This window comes from Chenopodium quinoa, unplaced genomic scaffold (assembly GCF_001683475.1).
Source record: "Chenopodium quinoa cultivar QQ74 unplaced genomic scaffold, ASM168347v1, whole genome shotgun sequence".
In the NCBI taxonomy this organism is placed as follows: domain Eukaryota; kingdom Viridiplantae; phylum Streptophyta; class Magnoliopsida; order Caryophyllales; family Amaranthaceae; genus Chenopodium; species Chenopodium quinoa.
In genome coordinates this window covers 1,859,989-1,886,186 of record NW_018744647.1, presented here as the reverse complement: position 1 = coordinate 1,886,186, position 26,198 = coordinate 1,859,989, and the positions used below count along the sequence as shown (strand labels likewise).

Sequence of the window (26,198 nt, the reverse complement as noted above, 5' to 3'; positions counted from 1 at the left end):
AGTTGATTCGGTTATCAGGTCGATTAGGGTCGGGTCATTTCGAGTATCAGGTCAAATTCGGGTCGGAGGTCAGGTCATTTCGGTTATCGAGTCAATTTCAGGTCGGGTCAATTTGGGTATCGGGTCAACATTGGGTTGGGTATAATCGAGTCGGGTCAACTTCGGGTTTCGAGTCAAGGTCGGGTCAACTCCACATTGGGTCGGGTATGGATCGGATCAATTCCGGGTTTTGAGTCATTGTTTTCGGGTCAATTTCGGATCATGGGTCAGATCATCGAATCGGGTCATCGGGTCTGGATCAGGATTGCCAGGTCTAGTGGATCCTAACAAAATTGGTTTACCCTATGCTCCAATTTCAAAAAACAAAAGTCGTACACTCGAACTAAATTATTTCCTTGGTCAGCAAAAATAACCAGATATTGGCATTTTTGGGCCGAACAATCCAAAGCATCGTATGAAACTTGAAACTAATTTTTTGCTCCCTTATTTTAATGATGGTTTGTTCCCAACCGAAAAAAGGAAAAACAAACCAAACCAATCCAAAAGGGCCAATATGTAAAATCATCATACCTGAACGATCAGAGAATTAGGGGTGATGATAGAACATACAATTTCTTTCAAAAGACCAAGTTCAATAAGTATACTACGATGTATTCAGCAAAAATTTGTAAATCTATAAATGAACTTTTCATATATCAGTAAATTGTCAAAATCGCCGATAGATCATATGATTCATATCAAGCATTGGACCTGATGGGCATTCAAATGATCGATGACCACGGCCACCACAGGCACCACACATAATCATGTATATGCATTGATGACTTATGTGTCCTGGACGTCCACAATTTTGACAGAAGATATCATACAATTGACCCCCAGCAATGGGCGGAGGAATAGGTGGTGGGCCACCAAGCATGGGTGGAGGGCCCCTAAACATCAATGGTGGTGGATATGGTGGCGGGAAAGTTAGATTAGGACAATAGCGGGCCATATGTCCAGTCAAATTGCAGGAGTTGCAAATAGGCTCATTGAGACAATCACGAGCAAGGTGGCCAGGTTTTCGGCACTTGTTGCATGCTTTTTCATTCATACAGTCTGCTGTCAAATGGCCTGGCTGGAAACAATTGCTGCAAACTCTTGGATCGCTTGATTTAGGACACTCTCGGGCCAGATGACCCATCTTCCCACAGGAGTGGCAAATAGGTTGATTCTTGCATTCAGCAGATAGATGACCTGGTTCTTTGCAGTTCCAACACATTGTTTTTGAGTTACATTCAGCAGCCATGTGCCTAAAATCCATGAAAACTACTATTAACCAAGTGGAGCTTTATAATGATAAGCCAGAGTGCCAGAAAAATAAAAAAAAAGTTCCACAGGTTGGTGCACCATGTATCATGCATTTATGCATATATCCATTAGCAGGAAACCCTATCACTGAGAAGCTTACACCCACAAATGTACTGAAGATGATTCAACAATTTTCCAAATCAATTAATCAAAGCCTTAATCCATGAGTGCGATCAGCTACACAAACCAAAAGTGATTATTCCGTATAACATTAAAAAACCGAGGGGAGATGTAAGGGGCCAGATTTAAAATTTTACAGAACATTAATAAGCTATTCCTATCTCTGTTAAAAGTTAACATAAGAGAAAGGCACAAAGATAAAGAGAAAATAGATTTAAAGAGAGTGCGCGGATGCCAGATGGGCATTGAGCCCAACTTCAGAGAAAAAAGTAAAGGAAACTTACTTAGGCTACAAAGAGAGAAAAGGAGTACTATAAGTTGTACTTGTATGCTACAACTGGCAGACAAAATAAGCATATCTTTTATACTACCTTCGTTAACTATTATTTGCAACAAAGAGGTATTATTTGTGAGATATAAAATATTCCTTTGTTGCAAATAATAGTTAACGGAGGTAGTATATATTTTCGGAAAGATAAGAGCGTAAATATCATGTTTTTTTATTAAACCAAGTACAATCCCTTAACGATTCCTATTAGAGACAGCAGTGGCTTTAAAGTTGTCCTGGTTTCAAACATCCAAAACTTTTTGGAATCACCATCAAATAGACAGACACCAACGAGACAATGTTGCTTTCTAAGTGTAGTGTTAACTACACATCAAATGATACACAAAGCACAAGCATCTTCTTCGCAACTCAGAAGGCTTAAAGAGCTTGACCAACAGATCACAGAAGCATGCCTAGCGAAACTTAATGCGGTCAGACAGGGAGCTTGGCAAACAGATCACAGAAGTATGCCTAGCGAAACTTAATGCGCTCAGACAGGACTAACATTTACCAACATGACTTAGCTTATGAATTCCAAGCATTGCTTATCCTCAGGCCAAATCTAATTTGGGAACTCAAAATTTTTCCCTTCAACAATGGGGAGGTTGATATTAGAAATGAAATATATCAAATATTAGAAAAAAAATTCAGAAAATAGGGAAAAAAACATTCATTTTCCTGACTTAAGAATGTCAGCAAAACAGCCTTTTAGAAAAACATTCCATCAAATATATAAAACATTTATGCTATTCACATATGTCCCACAACGACTAGATGCTTATTTCACTGAATTAGTGCAATGATAAGTCATGGCAGGCAGCTCAGTAATGTTATTATTCAAGAGCAACACAAGTAGGGCCAGTAAGCACAGTGAAATTCAGGGAAAGTAAACATTAAAAAATTATGGGAGGGAGAGATCGGACAGGAAAGTTCAGGAAGAGAGATTCGAGAAGGGACAATTCTCCAGATGGTCCAAGAGGCTGAAAGATGAAAATCAAGCCACTATTGTCCGGTGAAATTTTAACAGAAATCAAGTGCACCACTGCCACATGATGTGCCTGCTGCCTTGGTGGGTGAAGGCAAAGAAGAGGAGCTGTTAAAGAGAGGAGCTATGAAGAGTGAAGAGAACGAAAACTTGGGCCGGGTTAGAAAGCAAAATTGTGAATTTTATATCTTTTCTTGATCAAATTTCTATTTTCTTCTGTGTGTGTGTGTGTGTTTTATACTTTTATTTCTTTATTCTTCGGTGTGTGTGTGCGGGTGTGCAATTTTTATACCCTTATTTCTTTCTTTCGTGTGCGTGTAAATGAATGAGAACCAACTCTAAAATCCTATGTCAGCGCTTAGTAGCTCAACTTGAGAATCTAGCACAGCGAATTACTTCCTACGTTCTTAATTACTAGACCTGTATTCCTTTTTCGGAGTTTCTTATTACTTCACCTGTTTCCTTTTTTAGGCAACTTTAACACTACACTCGGAATGATTTACCCTCACCTTTTCAACAACATTAACCCACAATATACTTATCACCTTCCCTCCTCTCTCACCTCAATCACTCATCCAGAGGCGAAGGGACGGGGGGGCTGGTGGAGGCCCGACCTCCCCGGCCCAAATCTGCCACTTGTAATTTTTATAGACTGGCCCCCATAAAAATATTATATATAACATTAAAATTGAATAAATTAGATATTCCAATGTCTGTCACATTGGTTAAAACTTGAAGCTCTTACCCAAGAGACGCAGGATCAAGTCCTTCCTTAACATAGTATTTTTACAACCACATGATTATTGATGTGGGTTGTTGTTGGCCTGATGGTATGGCCCAAATAAACCTAAAAACATAATCCGACAACTAATTTTTTTTTAAAAAAATAAAAGTTGGAGGTCAAGTTCAACAAAGTATGGAGTTCTTCCTCCAGGGTTTTTTTTTTTTTTCATTAAATTAATACATTCTTTTATGTGATTTATATGATTATTATGATTTGTAGTTTTACTTGTTTATTTTATTAAATAATCTTCTATAGTTAGAAAAATTTGGATCCAAAAAGTAATTTGAATGATGATAATGAGCAAAAACACAAATATAGGGCAAACAAATCTACTACTTCAATTCGTAAAGTAAGATTAAACTAATTTTTGTTCACCTTATTTTCACTTTTGTAAGGTCTAACAAATTTAGATAAGTTAAGTTCATAAAGAAATAAGTTTTGATAAGGGTCACCCAATTCACGTAAAAATTACAACTAAAATAAGTTTTGATAAGGGTCACCCAACTACCCAAGTATAAATTACAACTAAAATAAGTTTTGATAAGTTCATATAGGTTCAAATAAGTTTAAATAGGTGAAAATTAGGCAAATAGAATACACGCTTAGTAAATTTAAAATTTTTGAACCGTAGTGTCGTTTAACAAGTCCGTCACCCAAGACTCCTCCCCCCCCCCCCCAAAAGTTATCCATGGCAACTACCATCACCACCACCCTTATTATTGAAACACCAGCAAACATTAATCACCACACTTATCTCTCATCTTCACCGGCAAAGCCCTCCAAGGCCTCCACCCTCCTTCCCTCATAGGCTCACACCCTCTCTTTTCACCTTCGCACCATCGCCATCGCCGTCAATTGTAGAAGTTCTCAAAGTTTATCAAACCCAAGGCCATGGTGGTCGAATTTGGCCGGCTATCTCAAATCTGAAACCATCATAACCAAATTTGACCTAGAAGCTCTCAATTTCTTAAAACTTTGCTCCTACGTAACGGTGGTTGGTGGAGAGTGGGTATTTTCAATTTCCTCTCGTATGTTTACTTTGGTGGTGGTATGGACTGTGGTGAGAAATACGACAACGTATTGGAGCAGTATTACCTGTGAGATGATTGGTCTTACTGCATCGTCGACGTCTATTTTGGTGGTGGTTGTTGGAGGGTGGGTCTAGTCTCTCTCCTCTTGTTTCTCTACTTTGGCGGTGAAGGGAAGCGCTTTTTTTCAGTGGTCTGGATGGTGGCGGACCTGGCGGTGTAGGTGGCTATGGTAATGATGTCGGTAGTGGGGAAGGGGGTAGGGGTTAGTTGGCAGGGGTAAAGTTGTCTTTTGACATTATTTTCCACCCTTCCTTGATATATGTGCCTAAATCTAACGGGCCATATTTACATACAAACTCATTCTCATAACTAACATTTATTACCACCCTCAAAACAGGGCATAAACCCTATTGCAAAAGTTTATCTACACTCCATTTATCATATCAAAACTTTGCAAGTCCCCACTACTTTAGAATGGCTGGCAGTATCTAGCAACTGGTCTCATAACTAGCAAAAAAGAATATGAGCAACCAAGTGAATACAAACATTGTTGCTTTCATCCAGAACTTTTTAGTTATGTACAACACACCTTGTTTAGGGTAAAAATACCCTAGACACATGGACCAATGAGAGGAAGCCACGTGTCTAGCTCAGGATGGCCCACGTGGCCTAACATCCTCTTGACACTTGGCGCCCTCAGATATATCTCTGAAATTGCGGCCTTCAAGGGCCCAAATCCCTAGAAGCACCGTTTTACGGCGCAGCCCACTGAAAGTTAGGTCAAGTGACCTAACTAGGGGCACGCTCTCCAAGGACCCTATAAATAGGGAGGTATTTCCCCACTTTGGCGGACACATTCAATCATTTATTACACCTGCATTCTCTCACATCAGAGAAAGACCTGAGCTTGGAATCCGAGCATATACCCACCTAAATTTCCGTTCTCTCTATTCTCGTTCAAGTTACTAACTTGTGCGTCGGAGGCGGAGCACCACCCAACCGGTGTCTCCGTTATTTTGCAGGTACAACTCCTCCGGATCAGGCTTCGTGACGTAACTCTCCCAAGGGACAAAAACACCTTAAACATTTGGCGCCGTCTGTGGGGAGAGTACCTCGAAGATGGTTCAAGAGTCTGTACCATCCTCTAACCGTCTGGGCGATGACCCAGAAGTCTTTACAGACCAGGAGGATGAGGATCCTCAGGTCGAAACCTTTACAGCCGATGATGGCTCGCTCAGAAACAAGAGCATCCGGCCCAGAGATATTCTGGAGCGGGGTGCCTCCGAGGCGGGTACAAGTCGGCCCCTTGGGCAGCCGGAGGGGTAAACCCATACGGCCACTGGATCAGCACCTGTCACCCGAGACGAACTCATGAGATTCATGACAAATTTCAAGAGTGAAATTAAAGAGCTGATCACCCAGAGCCGGGTTGGCCCAAGTAAAGGCCAGTCGGCCAAGAAGACTCCTCTCGAAAAGGGGAAGTCAGTCAGAGAGCGACAGCCGGGACCATTGATTAGTCGAAAATTCTTCTCCCAAAGAAGAATACCAACAACACTCGCCGGACTCAACAGCCGGTGAGAAGTAAAAAATCAACTCCTGATGCCCGGGAGATTATCAATCGGAAGAGAAATCAGCAGTTGTCTGAATCGACTTCTACGTCGAATTTTCCAGACAGCTTTAACAATACTTCTGCGGGGAACGCACCTTCCTTGCATGAGAGTCAGGCGGTAATACCGTCCACTCTGGCCCTCAGATGATTGGGGCTGCACCTTATGTACCTTCTCAGGTCTATGGTCAGTACCCACCTTACTATATGCAGCCGGCTCTCTTCGGAGGTCAGGCGGCATATCACAATGTCCAGCCACTGGACTGGCAGCTTCGTCTGCTATGCCTGGGTGAACAACCTTCTGCGATAACCGAGGCGGCCCAGCCGGCCAAGGTTAAGAATGTATTTGTTGGTACCTATGATGGTACCACCAATCCGGAAGACCACCTCATGGCTTACACCAACCTCATGTATCTGCAGGGGTTGGATGATGCCACTTGGTGTCGGTGCTTCCCGACTACATTGAAGGGAATTGCCCAACAATGGTTTAGTAATCTGCCAGCCGGGTCCATCGATAGTTTTAGGAAGCTTACCTTCCTATTTGCTTCCAACTTCTCAATGAACATCCCTGCTAAGAAAACAAGATCGGACTTGAGCACCATTAAGCAGGGGGAGAGAGAAGGGTTGCGCTCCTATGTCAGGCGGTTCAATCTGATTAGAATTCAGATTCAAGGACTGTCTGACGAGGTAGCCTTTACAGACTTTTTTAAAGGTCTGGGAGACGGGTCGACTTTTAAGTTCGACCTAGTCAGAAAAGGGGCCTTCACTTTACAGGCGGCTCTGAGGGAAGCGGAAAGCTACATTCAAGCTACTGACCTCTGCTCGCCTGGTAACCAGTCGGACTCCAAGAAGTCCGACAAGCAGAAGACAGCCGGCCTGCCAGCCGGCCAAAAAGAAAGGAGAGAGCAAAAAGAGAAAAGAAATCTGGGCGGTTAGTGATTTTGACTAGCCGTCCCAGAAGAAGAAAGAATTTAAACCGTACATCCCAAGGTACGAGTTTAACAAGGACTGCAACTCCATCTTCATGGAGATTAAGGACCGGCTGTCCCTAAAGAAGCCAAATCCAATGAAAAGTTCCATTCAATCAAGGAACAAAAATAAATTTTGCCAATACCATGAGGAAGTTGGCCATGATACCAACGACTGCTTCAGCCTTCAACGGGCTCCTACATTTCTAAGTCCCCAGCCGGGGCAAAGAAGAAGAATAAGGGTCTGAGACTACCCCCAAGCCTGCTAGTAGCTCGGATACCGACAAGGAGCCGGTTTACACAATAGCAGGCGGGTTCTCATGTGGTGGCCCTACATGATCACCGAGAAGGATAGGGGTAGTGTTCGCCGCCCACATGATGACCCGGTCGTCATTGAATGTAAGGTTGCCAACCAATTGGTTGGACGGATCCTTATTGACACCGGCTGCTCATCAGACATCATCAGTCTCCGGTGCTTGCAGAAGCTGAAATACAATGCCAGCAGCTTGCATCCGGTTACCCACCCCTTAGTTGGCTTTGGGGTGGAATGGTTTACCCAGTCGGAAGGGTTGATCTACCCATCCGGCTGGGTGAGAAAGGAAAAGGGCGACACCTGGTCGTCAAGTTTTTGGTCGTTGAGGAGTTGACCGCCTACAACATTATCTTGGGCTGGCCAACCCTCAACGAATCCAAGGCTGTAATCATCCCTTCCCTCATGCTCATTAAGTATGAGAGGGATGACGGCTCTGTTGGTTCCTTGAATGAGGATCAGAAGACGGCCCAAGGTGCTATCTCTCAGCCGTCATAGATACCGTGGCCCAAGACGGCCAGGAACCAATAGACCTTGACAATGTCAAGGATGTTGATATCCAGTACCAGCCCCACCAGCAGCCGGGAAGAAAAGAAAGGCACCTATGCTGGTGGAGGTGAAGAAAGAGAAAAAATAGCAATCACTGACCGGTGAACAGTCAGATGAGCTCCGTCCCCAACCGGCTGGTGAACATATTGATATACCTCTGGACGACAGCCGTCCGGAGCGTACCGTGAAGGTTGGGACGGTTGCTTTTGCAAAATTGGGTGCAGACTTGCACCTGCTGCTAAAGAATTCAAAGACATTTTTGCCTTTGAAGTGGAAGAGATGTCAGGCGTCAGCCCGGATCTTACTGTCCACAAACTCGCCGTGGATCCTAAAAAGAAGCCCATCCAGCAGAAGAAAAGAAATCACGGCGAGGAAAGAAGTCAGGCGACAGCTGCCGAAGTCAAAAAGTTGTTGGATGCTAGGTTCATTCGGCCATGTAATTTCCCCGACTAGGTGGCGAATGTTGTGCTTGTAAAAAAGTCGAATGGTACCTGGCGTATGTGTGTTGATTACACAGATCTCAACAAGGCATGTCCCAAGGACAATTATCCGCTTCCTAAGATCGACAGTCTGGTCGATTCGACAGCCGGGCATGCCTTGATGAGCTTTATGGATGCCTACTCCAGCTTCCATCAGATACCCCTGTGGAAGAAAGATCAAGAAAAGACGGCCTTCGTCACTGATCAGGGGTTATTCTGCTACATTGTGATGTCGTTTGGCTTGAAATATGCGTCGGCTACGTTCCAACGGATGATTAATACGGTCTTTATTAATCAAATTGGGAGGAATGTAGAGGCGTACATTGATGACATGATAGTCAAATCCAAGCAGCAGGCAGATCACCTTGCTGATCTCCGAGAAACCTTCACCACACTCAGGCAGCATAAGGTTATGTTAAATCCTAAGAAATGTGTCTTTGGTGTTGAGTCTGGGAAGTTTCTCGGATTCCTGATTGATCAAAGGGGGATAGAGGCTAACCCTGAGAAGATACAGGCGGTGATTGACATTAAGTCACCCCGCACTGTCAAGGAAGCACAGAGACTAACCGGTTGCCAGGCCGCCTTGGTGACAAATGCCTTTACTTCTTCCAAGCAATCAGGAAGAAGGCCAGATTTGAATAGATGGATGATGCTGAGGCAGCCGTTGGGCTGAAAGAACACTTGCACTCCTTGCCAAGGCTTGTTAGCCCACTGCCTAGAGAGGTGTTATACATGTACCTAGCCGTCTCGGATCATGCCCTCAGTGTCGTTCTCCTCCTTGCTGAGAGAGACAGTGTTCAGCTTTCGGTCTATTTCATTAGCCATGTTCTAAAAAATGTTGAGCTCCGGTACCCCATGGTAGAAAAATTTGGCCTTGCCCTGTATATGGCCTTCAAGAAATTAAAACCTTATTTTCTGGCTCATCCGGTTGTAATCTACACCGACCAGCCCCTCAACCGGCCAATGTCTACTTTGGAGTCATCCGGTAGAATGTTGAAATGGGCTATTGAAATGCAAAGTCTTGAAATCACTTTTGAACCTAGAAAGGCACTGAAAGGTCAGGCGTTTGCCGACTTCATTGTTGAAATGACTCGACCGGTGCAACCGGATAATGTTGACCAGGTTTGGAAAGTGTATGTAGACGGAAGTTCAACGAAGAACGGCTGTGGTGCAGGAATTATATATGAGTCTCCTGAGGGGGACAAATTTGAATATGCATTGCGGTTTAAGTTTTAAGCCTCAAACAACCAGGCGGAGTATGAAGCCCTGCTAGCCGGAATCCGCATGTGTAAGGCAGCAAGGGCAACTAAAATCGACGCCTATTCTAATTCACAGTTGGTCGTCAGCCAGTATGAGGGAGCATATGAGGCAACTCATCCGGCTATGATCAAATATCTTCGGGCAGTAAAAGCAGAGGCGGGCCCACTTGAGGAATTCCGTCTGAATCAAGTGCCTAGGTCAGACAACAACCAGGCGGATGCGTTGTCCAAATTGGCTTCATCTGCCTGCTGTGATACTCCTCGTTCGGTCTTTTGGGAAGTTTTTGAAAAGAGAAGCATACATGAAGAGCCCATTGGAATCTTTGACCGAAGTTCTACCTGGATGGATGGCATCCGGGCATATTTGGCAGACGCCAAAATTCCTGATTCACCACAGGAGGCAGCAGTCATGAAAAAGCGAGCAGCAAACTTCGAGTTGAGGAACGGAGAACTCTTCAAGGCGGGTTTCCTTAAACCTCTATTGAAGTGTATTACCCCAGAAAAGGGGAAAGAAGTTCTCGAAAAATTACATGTTGGGTACTGCGCCTCTCATATAGGCGATAGGTCCCTAGCCGTCAGAGCCAGGCGGCATTACTTTTGGCCTACTCTTGAAGCAGACGCTAAAGAGTTAGTCAAAAGATGTGACAAATGCCAAAGGTTTGGCCCTCTTATTCGCCGCCCGGCTACTGATCTGACGGCAATCCACAGTCCAGTCCCATTCGCCAAATGGGGCATGGATATCTTAGGACCTTATACGCCTGCTCCAGGCGGAAAGCGCTACATTTTAGTGGCTGTGGATTATTTAACCAAATGGGTAGAAGCTGAGCCGGTTAAGAACATCAAGACAACGGATGTCATCTCTTTCATCTGGAAGAACATCATCACCCGGTTTGGGGTACCTATGTCTATGGTGTTTGATAATGGCCCTCAGTTTGAGACCCCACAGCTCAAGACTTGGTTAGGGGATCCGGGTATCTCACATTGTTTTGCATCAGTCGGCTGACCCTAGGCAAACGGCCAGGTTGAAGCCTTCAACAAACTCATCTCAGACGGCATAAAAAAGAAAATTAAAAGAGCCGGTGGTTTATGGCCAGAAGAGTTAATTCATGTCCTATGGGCCATCCGGACTACTGCTAAAGGTGCAACCGGTGAAACCCCATTTCTCATGGTTTACGGTGCTGAAGCCGTCTTGCCCATCGAACATTACGAGCCGACTCTTAGAGTCATGCTATATGATGAAGAGGCAAATTGGGAGGCCATGCGGCTGGCATTGGACTCCCTCCCGGAACGCAGGGGCAACACTGCCCTGCGTCATGAGATATACCGTCTGAGAATGACCAGAGCTTATAACAAGAAAGTGCACAAGAGCCCTCTGAAAGTGGATGACTTTGTGTTACGAAAAATGGAGGCAACCGGTAGGGCCAATGAGGCTGGGAAGCTAACCCCTAACTGGGAAGGCCCCTATCGGATTTATGAAGAAGTCAGGAACGGCACCTACCGTCTGGAAACCCCAGACGGTCGCCGTCTGCCTGAAACTTGGAATGTAGACAATCTAAAAAAGTACTACTTCTGAGAATGTATTTTTTGTAAACGATAGTCAATTAATGAAAATTCAGGCTTTGTTTGCAGATTTATTTTGCCATTATTATTGTTCGTCCGCCTGGGCAATGCTCAGACGCACCCGGAGTTTAACTAACTAAGTTTGATACTTAGTTTAGTTGAACATTATAATTGCTAGTCCGCCCGGGTAAAACTCAGACAGACTCTCTGTTTGAATCACTAAGTTTGATACTTGGTGTAATTTAATAATTATTAGTCCGCCTGAGTAAGGCTCAGATGGACTCTTTGTTTAATTAATAACGTTTGATACTTGGTGTAATTATCAATTGCTTATCCGTCTGGGGTTTATTTGTTCAACCAACTAAGTTTGCGTAAAAACTGGGCACAAAAACGCTTAGTGGCTATACAACCGGTCTCAAACAAGACCGAAGGCTAGTATGGTCGGATGGTTGCTTATTTTACAAAACCGCTTGTCCCAACATGGACAAAGGCGTCCGGCGACACCCCTCCGGGTGCAATCGTCGTAGAGAACAGACTATTGGTTTCCTTTAAATTATAGTTCTGGACTTCTGGCAAACCTCATGCAGAGATTAGCCTAATTATACATAAATTGGTTTCCTACCCGAACCTTTAAGAGCTCTAACAGTAATTCCAGGAATCAAAATACTGATCATGGCCTGATTGCTTACTAAGCATATGACTTCAGGGTTTTGTAAAATCTAGACAAATCAGTCAACAAACTTTCAAAAAGGATCATTTCCCTCCACACCATAAAGTCAAGTCAGGGTTCTCTGATTATGTGCGGGAGGCATCATTCGCACAGGTAGACACAGGGTTTCCAGATATTAAGTCAAAACTAATCATCCCCTAGCCCTTTCCCTCTTCCTGTTGATTAAGGACATAGAAAATTCAAAAATCAAAAGAAAATCATAGCACAATTATTTTGACAATGATTTTTGCAAAGATAATCTCACACTCAGTTAAAGCAGAACAAAACAAATGACCAATGTACCTTATTAGATAAATTGAACTCATTATGCAACAAAGGTTCATATACTTACCCAGGTTGCCCACAGTTGTTGCACACAGAATCATTTGGACATTCTTTAGCAAAATGCCCAGGCCGCTTACAGTTCTTACATAGATAACTTTGCCTGGAAAAGTAATTTATATTAATAGCAGTAACTAGTAATGGTGGAATAAAAACAAGGATAGGAAAAACAAAAAATCAGTCATTAGCAGAAAGCTTATCTGAGAAAGAAAGACTTAAAAAATAATCCTAAAAAGTTGGAAAGACATACAATTAATTAGCACACGGGGTTTATCAACCAATATGAGATTTTTAAATATGTATTATAAATATTGGCAACAGTGGAAAACAAACAAATATCCCACATGATATAAAGGTTGAAATTTGTTAATAAATGTTTCTAGAAGCAGAATACTCCTCGGTGTTAGGGTAATGAAATCAAGATGTCCTAGAGCTATGTCCAATGAATGTCCGAATTCTCCTCAGCTATGCCTTGTTGTGCGAGAGCTAGGCCTGCAAAAGAGAAAGAAGGTTAACTCCCCGGGGGTGTGACCCGGGAAAACCCCTCCGATGCTTAAGTCAGCGAATGCACTTTCTAGAGATAGAAAGTAGAGAGAGAAAGAGTACTTTAGAGAGAGAAAGTAGAGAGATAAGGTTAGAGAATTAGAAAAAAGTTACCATCATTAATGATTGGAGAGCTTTTTACAGATGTACTTTCAGAAGTTGTACTTAATTGGACAGATTAGGGGTAAATCCATACTTTGCTCTGACTAATAATGGGCTGGATCAAGGAGGGGTATTTTCGTAATTCCAGGGTCAATGGGCTTAGGACAATGGACTAGGCCCAAACATTTAGCCCCACGCGTGATGTGAGAACAAGAACGCATTAAGTTCGGATGTCATGCGGAATGAGTATAATAGAAGTTGTCATATCCCCGAGGGCTAAAATGAGCCCCAAGTGTACCTAGGGGCTAAAAAGAGCCCCAAAGCGACTTGCAAGGGTGAAGACCAGCCCCAAGCAATGCATTAGAAGTACTTCAGTAGATATAACTGAGCAGTTTTGAGAGTATATCCGAGGGCTAAGCCGGATGATGAATGATGGCTTATGGACAACTGAGAGCTTAGTATCATGAGAGGTAAGCCCAATGCCTAGCGGAGAGCATGACTTGTCTTGATTGTTAGCTAAGCGAAGGATAAGTGATGCCTACTACACTTGGGCTCAAGTAAGCAATAAAGCCCATTTAGCTTAAGATTTGATGTGATTCACTTGTCTTCTAATTCCTTCACATGAACCCCACGTGTCTTACTTGTTTTATGCCAATAATTAAAGCTCTTCATCAATTATTCCAACTTTCATTTGTTAGGCTTGTATGAGAACGTGGCTATGCATATCTGAAGACAAGAACTACTTTTTGTATCTTTGAATTACAATGCACTGAGTGCTTGGACATTCCGATAAAGCTGACCCGTAGTGACCGAAGGCTATCATCACTATTTTGATGCTTGCTGGCCCAAATCTTTACCAAGGGTTCCTTTTTATTCGATTTTTGTAGATCTGCATGCATGAATATGTGTTTATGTACTTGCAATTTTCCGAATTTCGAATTCAAGTGTTTCGATTTTGGGATTGGCCTATGAATTTCGGCTATATATGCGTTTTAATTAGATTTCGCACTTTGGAATTTTTGAATTTCATAGGGGCATAGCTGGGTCGAATTTTCAGTGCTAGGATAGAATAGTTGTGGTGCTGAAGCTCGGTCGTGGTTTCATGGCCGAGGGAATGTATTGTCTGGGGATATGGTAGTATAGGCCGAAGGGTTGTGAGGAGAGAAGCAAAGCGGGGTGGAGTGATTGAGTGAGGAGCATTGAGAGTCCAAGGGAATTGATTGATGAGGGATGAGTGAGGCAGAGGGAGCAAAGAGAGTGAGGCTTTAACTAAGCCGAGCGTTCTGCTTGGCTGTGGTATGCTGATTGGGTAAGAGAGATGCCGAGAGGGTGAGGTATGTCCGAGGCGGTAGATGTGCGAGGATAGCGCATTCGGCTAGTCGAGGGAGGTGCTGGCCGAGGGGTTGAAGGATGTGCCGAAGGGGTTTGCTTACGGGATGCAAATGAGAAAGCTGAGTGGAGGGTGAGGATTTAGATGAGAGATTTGAGCTTATTGAAGTGTGAGAGCCGAGGGGTTGTCACGTCAAGCCAAGGGGGTGTCATGCCTGGCCGAGGGGTTGTCGATGCGCGCCGAGGGCTTAGCCCGGCTTACTACCCGTAGGCGAAGGTGAGTAAGGTAAGCCGGCTTGGAAAATGCAATGGACATGAATTTCGGCTCGAGTATAGCTAGGCATAGCCGAAAATTGTGCTTAAATAGACAAGTCCTTTTACTAAGAAAAATTTGAGGATTAAACACGGAATAGTGGAGGGAAGATAATTTTGTAGTTCTATTAAGCTTAGGGCATTCGGCTTATCCGAGTGCTGAAGAGGTTGGTAACAAGCCGAGGGGGTCACTCGAGTGCCGAAGGGGTGAGAGTTTTCTTTCTTTTATGCGGATAGACTAAGATCTTGGGTGTTGATGAGGTTATACCCGGGAGGAACTTTGAGAATAAAAACCTAAGAAACTTTGTACCCCGAGCGAAGGTGCTTTGACAACAAACCCAAGTGCTTTATACCCCTAGGCGAAGGTACCTTGAGAAATAAACCAATTGCTTTGGTATCTTGAGAAATAAACCAAGTATTGTACACCCCTAGGCGGCGGAGGTATCTTGAGAAATAAACCAAGTGACCAATACCCCCAAGCGAGAGTACTTTGAGAAATAAAAAGTCAAGAAGCTCTATACCCCGAGCCGAGGTACTCTTTCAAAATAACCCTAAGAACTTTATACCTCAGGCGAAGGGAGGCGATGCTAAGAGAGTGATTGAATAAGCCGAGCAGAGGGAGGATAAGCTGAGAGAGTGATGAATAGGCCGAGCGAAAGGAGTAATCTAAAGAGCCAACTCTAGGTTGAGAGACGTTGAGGGCTTGACTTGTCATGGTGAGGGTCAAGCCTCCTCTAAGCCAAGGGCCTGGCTTCACGGGCCAATTAGCCAAGAGCTCGGCATGCATAATCTTTGCTAAAAATAACCCAAGGTTAAGGGTTGATATAGATAAGCCGGGAGCTGAGCCTTATATAGCAACGCTAGAGCCTAGGGTATGTCTTGCTTTTGAGTTTGTCACAAACCCAAGAAAAAATTCTTTTTCTCCTAATTGAAATATGCTGAATGTTATGTGGGCTTGGCTTGATGATTATTTCAAACTTTTGAATTTTGTTGAAGTTGTAGGAACTTGTCCCTGGGGTGCGCATGACTTGCATTGAGGAGATCTTTCGGCCTTAATGTTTTAGCATTTAACCCTCTTGCGAGAGCTGATTCTTGCTTCATCTCAAATATTGAGATGAGCTAAGGGTTAAACGAGCCCCAAAGTTATAATAATATATGAGCGATACGCTATCTCCATCATTGAGGCTGAAGGTTAAACGAGCCTGATGTTATGATAATGAGTGAATGGTACACTATCCCAAATCTTGAGATAGGCTGAGAGTTGAATAAGTCCCTAAGTTAAAATAATGAATGAATAGTACGCTTTCCCAATATTTAGAATATCCCAATATTTAGGATATCCCAATATTTAGGATATTTATAATATCCCAATATTTAGAATATCCCAATATTTAGGATAGGCTGAGGGCTAAACGAGCCCCTTGTTATATATGTATGAGAGACAGAATATCCCAATATTTAGGATAAGCTAAACGATCCCAAAATCATATGCATGAGAGTTAGGCTATCCCAACTTTTGGGATAGGCCGAGAGTTGAACGAACCCTAAGTTATAGATGTATATGAGCTAGGCTATCCCAACTTTTGGGATAGGATGAGGGGCTAATCGAGCCCAAAGTTAAAGATGTATGAGAGCTAGGCTATCCTATCTTTTGGGATAGGCTGAGGGCTAAACGAGCCATTTGTTATTCAAGCGATTTGCCAGGACACTATCTCAAATAAGGCTAGCATCTTGCCCCAAACATTGGAACAAATTTGTTATTGATAACGTTAGTTAGCGACCCGGGGTGTCTTGTACGAAGGAAGGCCCGGTGCTTTTTAAGAAGATAATGAATTCCCGAGATTTTAGAGCTTTAGGCAGCTATGTAGATAACCAACCCGAAAAATGAAAGTGATGCGCTATTAAAAGAAATATCTTCTAGTATAAGCTCTGATGCCCCTAGGGCATCATTGTTATTTGAGAAGTTGCTTAGACACAACATCTTAAGTCCGCATTACAAGCATATCGGTTGCATGCTCCACCTTGTAGATATTCATGATAGATGGGGAAGGATAGCTGAGGGCCTTGCTATTTGGAATTTGTGAGTGGAAGACCCTCGAGTAAATAACCTCCTTGATCTTGTAAAGTTCATCTTCAAGAGGGATGCTTGCACCTTAGCATTACCCTTAGGTAGGCATGCTAAGTCGGCTTGGCATGCCGAGGGCTTGATAGAAGCATATCCCTCGGCTAGACATGCCGAGGGGTTGATAGATGCATAGCCCTCGGCTAGGCATGATGAGGGGTTGATAGATGCATATCCCTTGGCTAGGCAATGATGAGAATAGATAAAAGCTTGCCGAGGAAAGGATAGAAGCATAGCCCTCGGCTAGGCATGCCAAGGAGACGATAGAGGCATAGCCCTCGGCTAGGCATGCCGAGGAGGTTGATAGAAGAATAGCCCCCGGCTAAGCATGCTGAGGAGGTAATGGAAGCATAGCCTTGATAAAAGCATGGCCTTCGACTAGGCATGCTGAGGAGATGATAGAGGCATAGTCCTCGGCCAGGCATGCCGAGAAGGCCGAGGAGATGATAGAGGCATAACCCTCAAGTAGGCATGCCGAGATGGTTAATAGAAGCATATCCCCCGGCTAGGCATACCGAGGAGATGATAGAGGCATAGCCCTCGACTAGGCATGTTGAGGCGGTTGATAGAATCAATAATAATTTAAGAAGTATCAGACACAAAGAAAATGTCAATTTAGCAATTATACAAATTTTAGAGTAAAAGTATATATAAAAAAAATAAACACAGCTTATAGATTTTTTGGGTCCGAATTACGTAATACCTTTTATTAGCCATGTACATATAACATAAGCTTAACTATTATACATGCAATATGATTATAATATTTAACCATAAGATTTGGTAGAAGAAAACTTTGGAATGATAATACTTCATCCATTTCTAATATATATAGCAACATTTATCTTGTATATACCCACTTTATGAAAACATACATCTACTTTCACACTAAACATACTCAATATACTTTTACTTGTTTATATTTGTTGATTTAGAAATATCCAACATCTAAAATTGTGTGCACTCCCCCATGTTGCAAGACTTGCATCACTAGAGGAGCAGAGGATCTGTTAAGAAGTCAAATAAGCTTGATCAAAGATTCGAATGAAAAACCAAATCAAAGAAGAAAATGGCCTTTTTTCGATAACTTGGGGCTTTAAGTAATCAATGCGGTTAAATAGCCCAAACATAAATTAGGTAAATAATTGTTGTAAACCATGACTAGAGCAATTTATGAGCTAGCTTTCAAAGACAATTCTTCAAATATAGTATGATTATAACTAAATTCTTCAAAAATAAATAAAAGGCAAACTCCCTTTGTACCCAAATAAAAGTCCCATTCACCTAAAATCCTTTCCTAAATAAGTCATACTTCACCTTTATCTAATTATTTTTATTCACTTTTAATCAACAAAACACTATTTTTTTTAAGTATTCACCTTTAATCAACCAAACCCTCAATCTTTTTTTTAATCACCTTCCTAAAAACTTGCGCTAAAGGCAAATAAGACTTATGACCTTTATTTAGGGATGGAGGGAGTAGTTAATATGTAAAACAAAAAGTCCAATTGCCATAGAAATAATATATCATTATACTACTTTTACTAATTTTTTACAATGCATGAAATGATCTTATAATATCAAACAATTACTGTACATGAAAATCAGCTTTTTCACTTACCAAAGAAAAAAAAAGGGAGATTAGCCTATGCACATAGCTGAGATACATATAGCAATTTAATAATAACAATAACAGTAACAATAGCAATAATATTAAGCAAATAAGCAACATAAATTAAGCCAACCAAACAAACGTTTGTTTTTATAATGGAATATATTTCAGGGACATTAAAGTAATTTGAGTTTCAACCATAGTTACCTAGCTCGCTAATATGAGATTGGGTATGAGTCCACAATTTGCTTCCTAATATGTTAAATTAGGCAAGGAAATGTACCACTTTCATGTTATAATTCGCCTTTTTTAGTTAACGGTCTGCCCCCGGGGGGGTACATTTTTAATTTGCCATAAAACAGCTTCAACATCGTCAATTTAGACCTTTACTTAAACTCTCATTCAATTTCAAGCACTCTCCTAAAAAATCCACCACAAACCACTCCCCTCCAATCATGAGTAACTTTTGAAAAATGAAGTGCTGACAAATGATGATAATGAATTTATGATAGTTCACAAGGGGTAAAATCTTTGATTGCCCCATGCCCTAAACTTTGCATGTTCTCTGTCCTATATCTTATAACTCTATTGATCTTTGATTCCTCTTCAATTAGTGCACTTGGATTAAACAACTGTGAAATTTCTTCCAATTATCCAAACATTTGTGACATGGAAATGAATAAATTAACATTCCAGAACAATTAGTAATTCTAATAATCAACTCTATGTTCCAAAATAAAACCTCAAGGAACTTCAATCTTTTCCACTTTCCATTTAAGAATCAGGCAAACCACTAATTAACTTCCAGTCCTTAGAGCTGCTTCAGGCTGTAAATTTTACTGCCCCTTCAATTCTAATCAAGTCAGCAGATTAAATTTACGGCCTGTTTGGTATGTGGCATAAATGATGGTAATAGAAATGAATTTGTATTTAAAATTGTAAGGAAAATCAAGGTTCATGACCATGATAATGCTAGCTTACACCAAAATGACCATTTTCCTTTAGAAATTTTCATTTCAACCTAACACCTCCTCTAAAGTGGTAATGGATGGCAATTGAAAAATAAAATGATGAACACATGCCTGATGTTGAAATTGCATTACCATGGAGATTACAATGTTAATTTCACTCCTAATTTACACTTAAAATTCATTCCAATTATCGCACTTAAAATTCATTTCAATTACCACCATTTATTACCGGCTACCAATCGGGCCGTTAGTATAGTCCTTACAGAACTAAATCAGAAGTTGATTGTCCATATATGTTGATAACTTCTAAAAATGATCAAAGTAACAGCCAAGAGTATCTGTTGTGTAGAAAATCACAAAGTACGCTAAAAAACATCAAACTAAACCTCCTTGTTCTTCTCTTCCACTGCTCCTAATTTGCCTTTGTTTCCACAAATGAAAAATAAATGGGGACAAAAAAAAACCCTGGGAAAGTTATCCCCTGAAGAAATGCCCTAGCTGATCATTATTCAAAAAACACTAAGATCCACCACTGAAAACAACCATCAGACTACCCACCAAGACATAAAGGTAATTGAACAGTGAAGCCCCTGCAACATTGAATGACAGCAACTTACATCTAGTGAACACATCATATCTCAGTCCTTTTAAACTATAATAGCAACATTATGCTACTGCTTTAGCCAAGGCCAATTACATTCACGCTTAACGCTGCCATTTTCAGGAGACTTTATCATATAAACCTCATACTAATTAAAGTTGCTGATGATTTCTCCATACCAACCGGAAGGGCTTGTAAACTACATACAATGGCTGTCACAGAATCGCTTATCATGAGGAGGTGAGAAAACTTTAGAGAGGAGCCTAAAGTATGTACCTAACCCCCTACCCCTCCCCCTCTTTTATCTTGCTTAGATAGCATAGCAGGTAATCTGTTTAGCATATGCTCCTTCATTCCCAAATAAATTCAAGTTTTCAGAATTTCAAAAGAAAAAGTTCTCTATAGTCACTTATGGGGGCGGACAAAGCATCTCAAAATTGTAATGCCACCATTGAAAATTGGGTACAAAGGGTGGTTCCACATTTTATTAATTTCTTCTAAACAAGACACATCATAATTGAGAGATGTAAGCATTACATCCATAGCATGCGCCAGCCATGAACGCAAGACATCAAATTAATAAAGAAAGCATGTTATACATATCATGTGTGTCCCAAAACCTGATCTCATGATACATTAAAGAAAAAAACAAACAAACATGACATTAGCACATGACACATATCACACTTAATTCAAATGTCAATTCTCATGTACCTCGACGTAACAAGCATACTTTACTTGAAAAATTAATTATGCAGCTCTATATAAGTCTCAAGATATAAACAATTCCATATATCTAGACTTGGCAATCTTGACCTGACCTGATTGACCCCCGACCCGAATGACATGACCCGTAACCCGAAAGTTGACCCGAAATCATTGACCCGAAAATGACCCGAACCCGAACTAACCCGACTCGACCCGAACCCGAGTTGACCCGAACATGACCCGATGACCCGAAGTGACCCGACTCGAATGACCTGACCCGAAATTGACCCGAAACACGAACTTTACCCGACCCGAAATGACCCGAAACCCGAAGTGACTAGACCCAATTTTAACCCAAATTGATTAACCTGACCTGACCCGTAGTGACCCGACCCGAATTGACCCGAATCCTAAGTGAATAGGGTGAAATAGTGAATTACTTAGTTTTGGGCTTCTTTATTTCCTACGTAATAGGCACTCATGATTTTTTTTTTAACGATTTTACTTTATTTTTCCAACTATTTTTTAAAAGTGAATTTATTTGGTGACCCGACACAAACTTGACCCGAATAGACCCGACCCGAATTGACTCGATCCGAATTTGACTCGACTCGAAATTGAACCGAAAATTGATCTTAAAAATTGACCCGACCCGAACAGACCTGACCCGAATTGACACGACCAGAACTTGACCCGATTTTGAGCTAAAACCCGAATTGACCCGACTCGACCCGAACCTGAACCGAACATTTGTTAACCCGAACTTGACCCGACCTAAATTGACCCGACCCGAATGACCTGTTAGCCAGGTCTACATATATCTAATTTTAGAACAAGTTCAACCATGAAATTTAAAATACATATGTATGTGTACACACGTATAAGGTATAACACAAGCTAGCCTCCACCCCACACACCCCCCCTCCAAAAAAAAAAAAAAAAAAAAAAAAATTAAGAGAGGTTACCTAAAACCTCTACGATCCTTTTGGTATGGAGCATATGATGGCCGCTCTCTGTTCCGGAAAATTCTACCCCCTGAATCTCTGTTTGCATCCATAATGCGCCAAGACTAAAATCTAGCCAAAATAATTAATAAACATGGATTAGAACCGATTTCTATGCTTATTAAATGAAGGGGTTTTTTTTTTTTTTTTGACCTGGGATAGAATTGTAGTGACTCACAAAAGTGGTCTAGTAAGGCGGTCTTACACAAATGTTTCTCTTAGTATTCTCACAGCCAAGGCTAAGAGGTCCAATTTCCTAGTTCAATCCTAGAAAGGTTCTGCAATACATTAGCAACCAAATTTGATTCAACTATCAAATTAGGATTGAAAAGTCACACAATTTAAAGAGAATGGCACATTTGATTCAATTATCAAATTAGGCTTGAAAATTCACATAATTTTAAGGCACATTTAATTCAATTATCAAATTAGTCTCGTAAAATCACATAATTTTAAGGAGAAAAGGCAAATTTGATTCAATTATCAAATTAGGCTCCAAAAATCACATAATTTTAGGGAGAAAAAGGGCATATTTGATTCAAATATCAAATTATGCTCATAATTTTCTTCTCTAGCAACATAATCGCTCGTTATGACCTTTCAGACCTCTTAGTAATTAGAACCAATAGTCCAATTCGAACCCTAAATTTACTATACTCATACAGACAATTAAATTAAATTAGATCAACAATAAACCCTAAATTGTGAAATTGATATTCGATAATTGCAAAAAGGAACAATAACTTACCTCAGAAGCTGCTTTAATGGAGGATAGAGATATCAATGGAGAACGTGGAGTGCGCTTCAATGAGAAATTGAGAGAGAGGAGGAAGACATTTGGTCAACGTTCATCGGTTTTTTTTTTTTTAACCATACTTGTAAACCTGGCAAACTACCCAGGTTCGGGACGAGTCAGTTTGGGTTTTGGGTCAACAATTCATCGGGTCAAGTTAAGCTCGGGGCGGATCATATTGGGTTGAGTCAAGTTGGATCGGGTTAATTTTCGAGCCCGCACGTCGGGCCTAGGGGTGGCAATTGGGCGGCCAGTGTGTGGTTACTACAGGCGTGGGTACCTTGTATCTTACCGTTGTTTCGCGGAAAGAACATGATGTACAAATGTAAAGAACGTACAAGTGTAATGAAAAGAACAAACTATGAAAATATAATGAACATATACCTAAAGTAAAAAGACCATATATGCACCAAAAAGGAGTGAAAAGAACATATGTTCATGTTCTTTGATTGTCAATGTAATTTACTATTATTTGTAATATGATGTTTCATTGCTTATTGTGTATTGTTCTTTGAATTTTGCCTATTATGGTGTATATATAATAATGTTCATTACATAATATTTTCATAAGGTCCGTAATTGGTGCGGGGCAGGTGGGACAACCGCTCAGGGCCCAATATTGTAAAGTCCAAAAATTGGTTAAAAAAGGGCCGCAAAATTACTACTGGTAAAAGAAAAATAAAAATTTCTGAAACTACTTAATGCTCCATACAATTCTAGTGTAATTCGTCAGCTTTCAAAGCAATTTTAGGTCTTGTCATCTTGTGTAATTCGTTAGTTTTCAAAGCAAATTAAAGGTTCCAATTCTCCTGATTTTTGCTTCTAATGGAGTACTCCGTAGTTATTTGCTAAATGAATCCCCTTTTTGATATTTCTAAAATTTCAATTACAACCCGTAGCTCTAACTTTGTTAAAAAAAATTGTATATTTTTCCTTTCAAAAATCTACTTAATATCTTGATTTTTTACAAAAAATAAAATATTGGTAAATCGTGTTCAACCATATGAAATTTGTAAGATTTGTAATGGACAATCTACATTTTAATAAGCTTTTAATTAAGACAAATTAATGTGATGCAATTGACGCAATATAACTAGTACGTTTTCAAGCTTTTCATTGTGTTTTAGTTTTCATATTTGATATGTAATTATGAGTTAGATTTAAGGAGGCTAATCTTCATTTTGCATACCCTTAATCCTCAATAATAATAATAATAATGATGATGATGATGATGACGATAATTATGATAATAATATAAAAAAATTATAATACTTGTTAATTAGGGCCCCAATCTAAATGTTCGCCCTAGACCACCAAAATCTCAAATACGGGCTTGATTTTCATGTTCTTTATTAATATTACAAATGTTCCTTATATATAAAAAATGAAAAGAAAAAAACATAACATTAGAAGTTCTTTACAAAATAGCTATATGTTCTTTATTAAAATAACTATTTGTTCTTTATAAAATAACTACATGTTCTTTCTGGGTTTTTTTATCTATACCAAGCAAGGTACAGGCTATTGTACCATAAAATTTCATTGGGCGGCGTGGGTGCGGATACCCCCTCCCCCATACCCGCACCTGCCAAAATATTTTATACCCATCACCCGTGATAGGTAAAATTTCAACACCCGCACCCGCCTAAGCATTTAGAAACCTAAACTCATACCTGCTCCACCACCTAAGTGGATATCCACCACCTGTCTTTTACCCGCCAACTCAACATTCTTTTTAATATATTTCCTATATAACTAGTCATTATACACTTTAAATTGTTGTGAATATATATAATAGCATAATATATAATGATACTAGGCAATATGTGGGTATTTGGGCGGTTATGCAGGTAAGTAGGCGGGTAATGGGCGGGTTATGCGGGTTAATAGGGGGTAATGGGCGGGTCATGTGAATAATAGCGCGGGTATAGCTCAAAATCCACCACCTACCCAGTATTAGGGTTGTTCATCGGTTCAAGACTGGACCGAACCAACCCGGACTAGACCGAAGACCGAAATTTAGAATTTTAAGAACTGAAAACCGAACCGATTAAGATGGGGCTGAACCCAGACCGGATTGAAAAAAATCGGTCCAAAACCCGGACCAATCGCTTTGGAAAGATTTTATGATTTTTTTATGGAAAACTAGAAAAAATAAAGGAGAAACAATATTACTTTGTGTAACGTCTTTTTATGTAAGATTAGTATAAAAAGCTCATGAAATTAATTTTTTTCTAGGCATAATAAGGATAATTTAATCATTATTAAAGGTTTTATGCATATTTTAAGTAAAAAATTAGGCCCGTCCAAGATCGGTTTTTATTGGGTTTTGGACCAGTCTTGGACCAGACCGAATCGAAGACCGAAAAAATGAATTTTGCAACCTAAAGACCGGATAGATTAATTCAGCCCGGCAGGTCTTTCCATTTTTAGTCCGGACCGATTTTTGAACGCCCCTACCCACGTGTAAGTATGGCTTTTGTATCCATACCCACCAAGTTTGTACCCATTCCCATCGCAACTAGGTCTAGGGCGGGTGCGATGCGAGACCCACATTTTATACCCACGTGTCACATCCTTAGTCGGGCCATATTTTGTTATTTGCTAACAAAAAATATTATAATTGTTGATACAAATAATCGATTGCTATGTACTTGTTATATAACACTCTGTACATGTTTTCATTTCGTTGTGGAATATCAAATCGTTAATATTTCGAGCGATCTTGAATTGTTATATTCATATTTTATTGTCTAGTGAGAAAAATATTACGTCATGATATGTAAATATTATGTCATAATATATGAAAATTTTCGTTTGGTATCGTTGTGGTTCACTTTTTTTTTGGTATTTTGTTTTTCAATAAAAATCATATGATATATGTCATAAAATGAATAAAAAATTAGTCAAACTTATTAAAAACACGATGATTTTGAAAATTGACAACTGAAAAGTGAAAGCACATTTTTTTCCAATTTTTTTAATTAAAAAAGAAAAAATAAAAAACGATGCCAAACAAAAATCGTGAACTATGACATATAGGCAACACCATCTAATAGAAGTAGCCTTTATACAATCGATTACATAAGATGTATTCTCTGATTGCTCATCAAACGAACAAATCCTCACATTTATTGAGATAATAAGTTGTGGGATATAAATATACTTTAATAATTCCAACTTTGGTCGATTTGTTTTGAATAATCTCAACTTTCATTTATTCTGCTATAATCCCTACTTTCACATCCGTTATATTCTAAGAATCTCGAAAATCCCTGAAAAGGTTTTTTTTTTTAAATTCTAAAGATGCCCCTTGTCACACTTTCATTGGTCTTAAAAAAAGAAACAATCTGCCACCCCATTCCCAGCACCGACCATCGAAGTCATTTTCTCTTCCCTAGTCACATCCCCTCTTCCCCTGCTCCACCGGAAACCACCTCCTCCCTCCTCCACCTCCAAAACCAACCCAATAGCCACCTCCTCCAACCACAATCTCCACCGCCCCCACTTGCTACACCCCCCCAATGACCAATGCGAGGAAGAAACCGCAAAGATTGAGGAAGAAGATGAGAAGCTTGTCGTTGGAGGAGATATGAGACTTTAAGAGGCTGACATTTGATATGAGAAGAGAAAAGATAAAGTTAGGATTAATAGAGAAAAGAAAGAGAGGTGGGGTGGGAGTTTAAATGCGGGAAACTAAATTTTAGGGTTTGGTGGGGTC

At 40.6% G+C, this 26,198-nt stretch overlaps 1 protein-coding gene across 5 annotated transcripts; it reads right to left on the bottom strand.

The window, feature by feature from the left end:
• Positions 1 to 452: 452 nt before the first annotated feature.
• Positions 453 to 22,812, bottom strand: LOC110701684 (cellular nucleic acid-binding protein homolog). Of its 5 annotated transcripts, none has more exons than XM_021879312.1 (5): positions 22,433 to 22,802; positions 21,890 to 21,962; positions 21,646 to 21,749; positions 12,391 to 12,483; positions 460 to 1,292 (listed from the first exon to the last, which is right to left on the bottom strand). In XM_021879312.1, exons 3-5 carry the CDS (start codon positions 21,735 to 21,737, stop codon positions 707 to 709), a joined length of 771 nt encoding a protein of 256 aa, XP_021735004.1. In that variant the 5' UTR covers positions 21,738 to 21,749; positions 21,890 to 21,962; positions 22,433 to 22,802; the 3' UTR covers positions 460 to 706. The 5 variants fall into 5 exon arrangements, with proteins under 5 accessions (XP_021735005.1, XP_021735004.1, XP_021735002.1 ...); XM_021879310.1 differs by having other exon boundaries at positions 21,646 to 21,756; positions 21,863 to 21,962; positions 22,433 to 22,801; XM_021879311.1 differs by having other exon boundaries at positions 21,646 to 21,756; positions 22,433 to 22,801.
• Between the last annotated feature and the right edge of the window lie 3,386 nt (positions 22,813 to 26,198).

Coding starts and splice junctions, on each gene's coding strand:
- LOC110701684 (XM_021879312.1), bottom strand. CDS start 21,737: ATGGATGCAAACAGAGATTCAGGGGGTAGAATTTTCCGGAACAGAGAG. Junction 12,484..21,645: donor AAGGATCGTAGAGGTTTTAG/GTAACCTCTCTT, acceptor TTACTTTTCCAG/GCAAAGTTATCTATGTAAGA. Junction 1,293..12,390: donor AACAACTGTGGGCAACCTGG/GTAAGTATATGA, acceptor CATGGATTTTAG/GCACATGGCTGCTGAATGTA.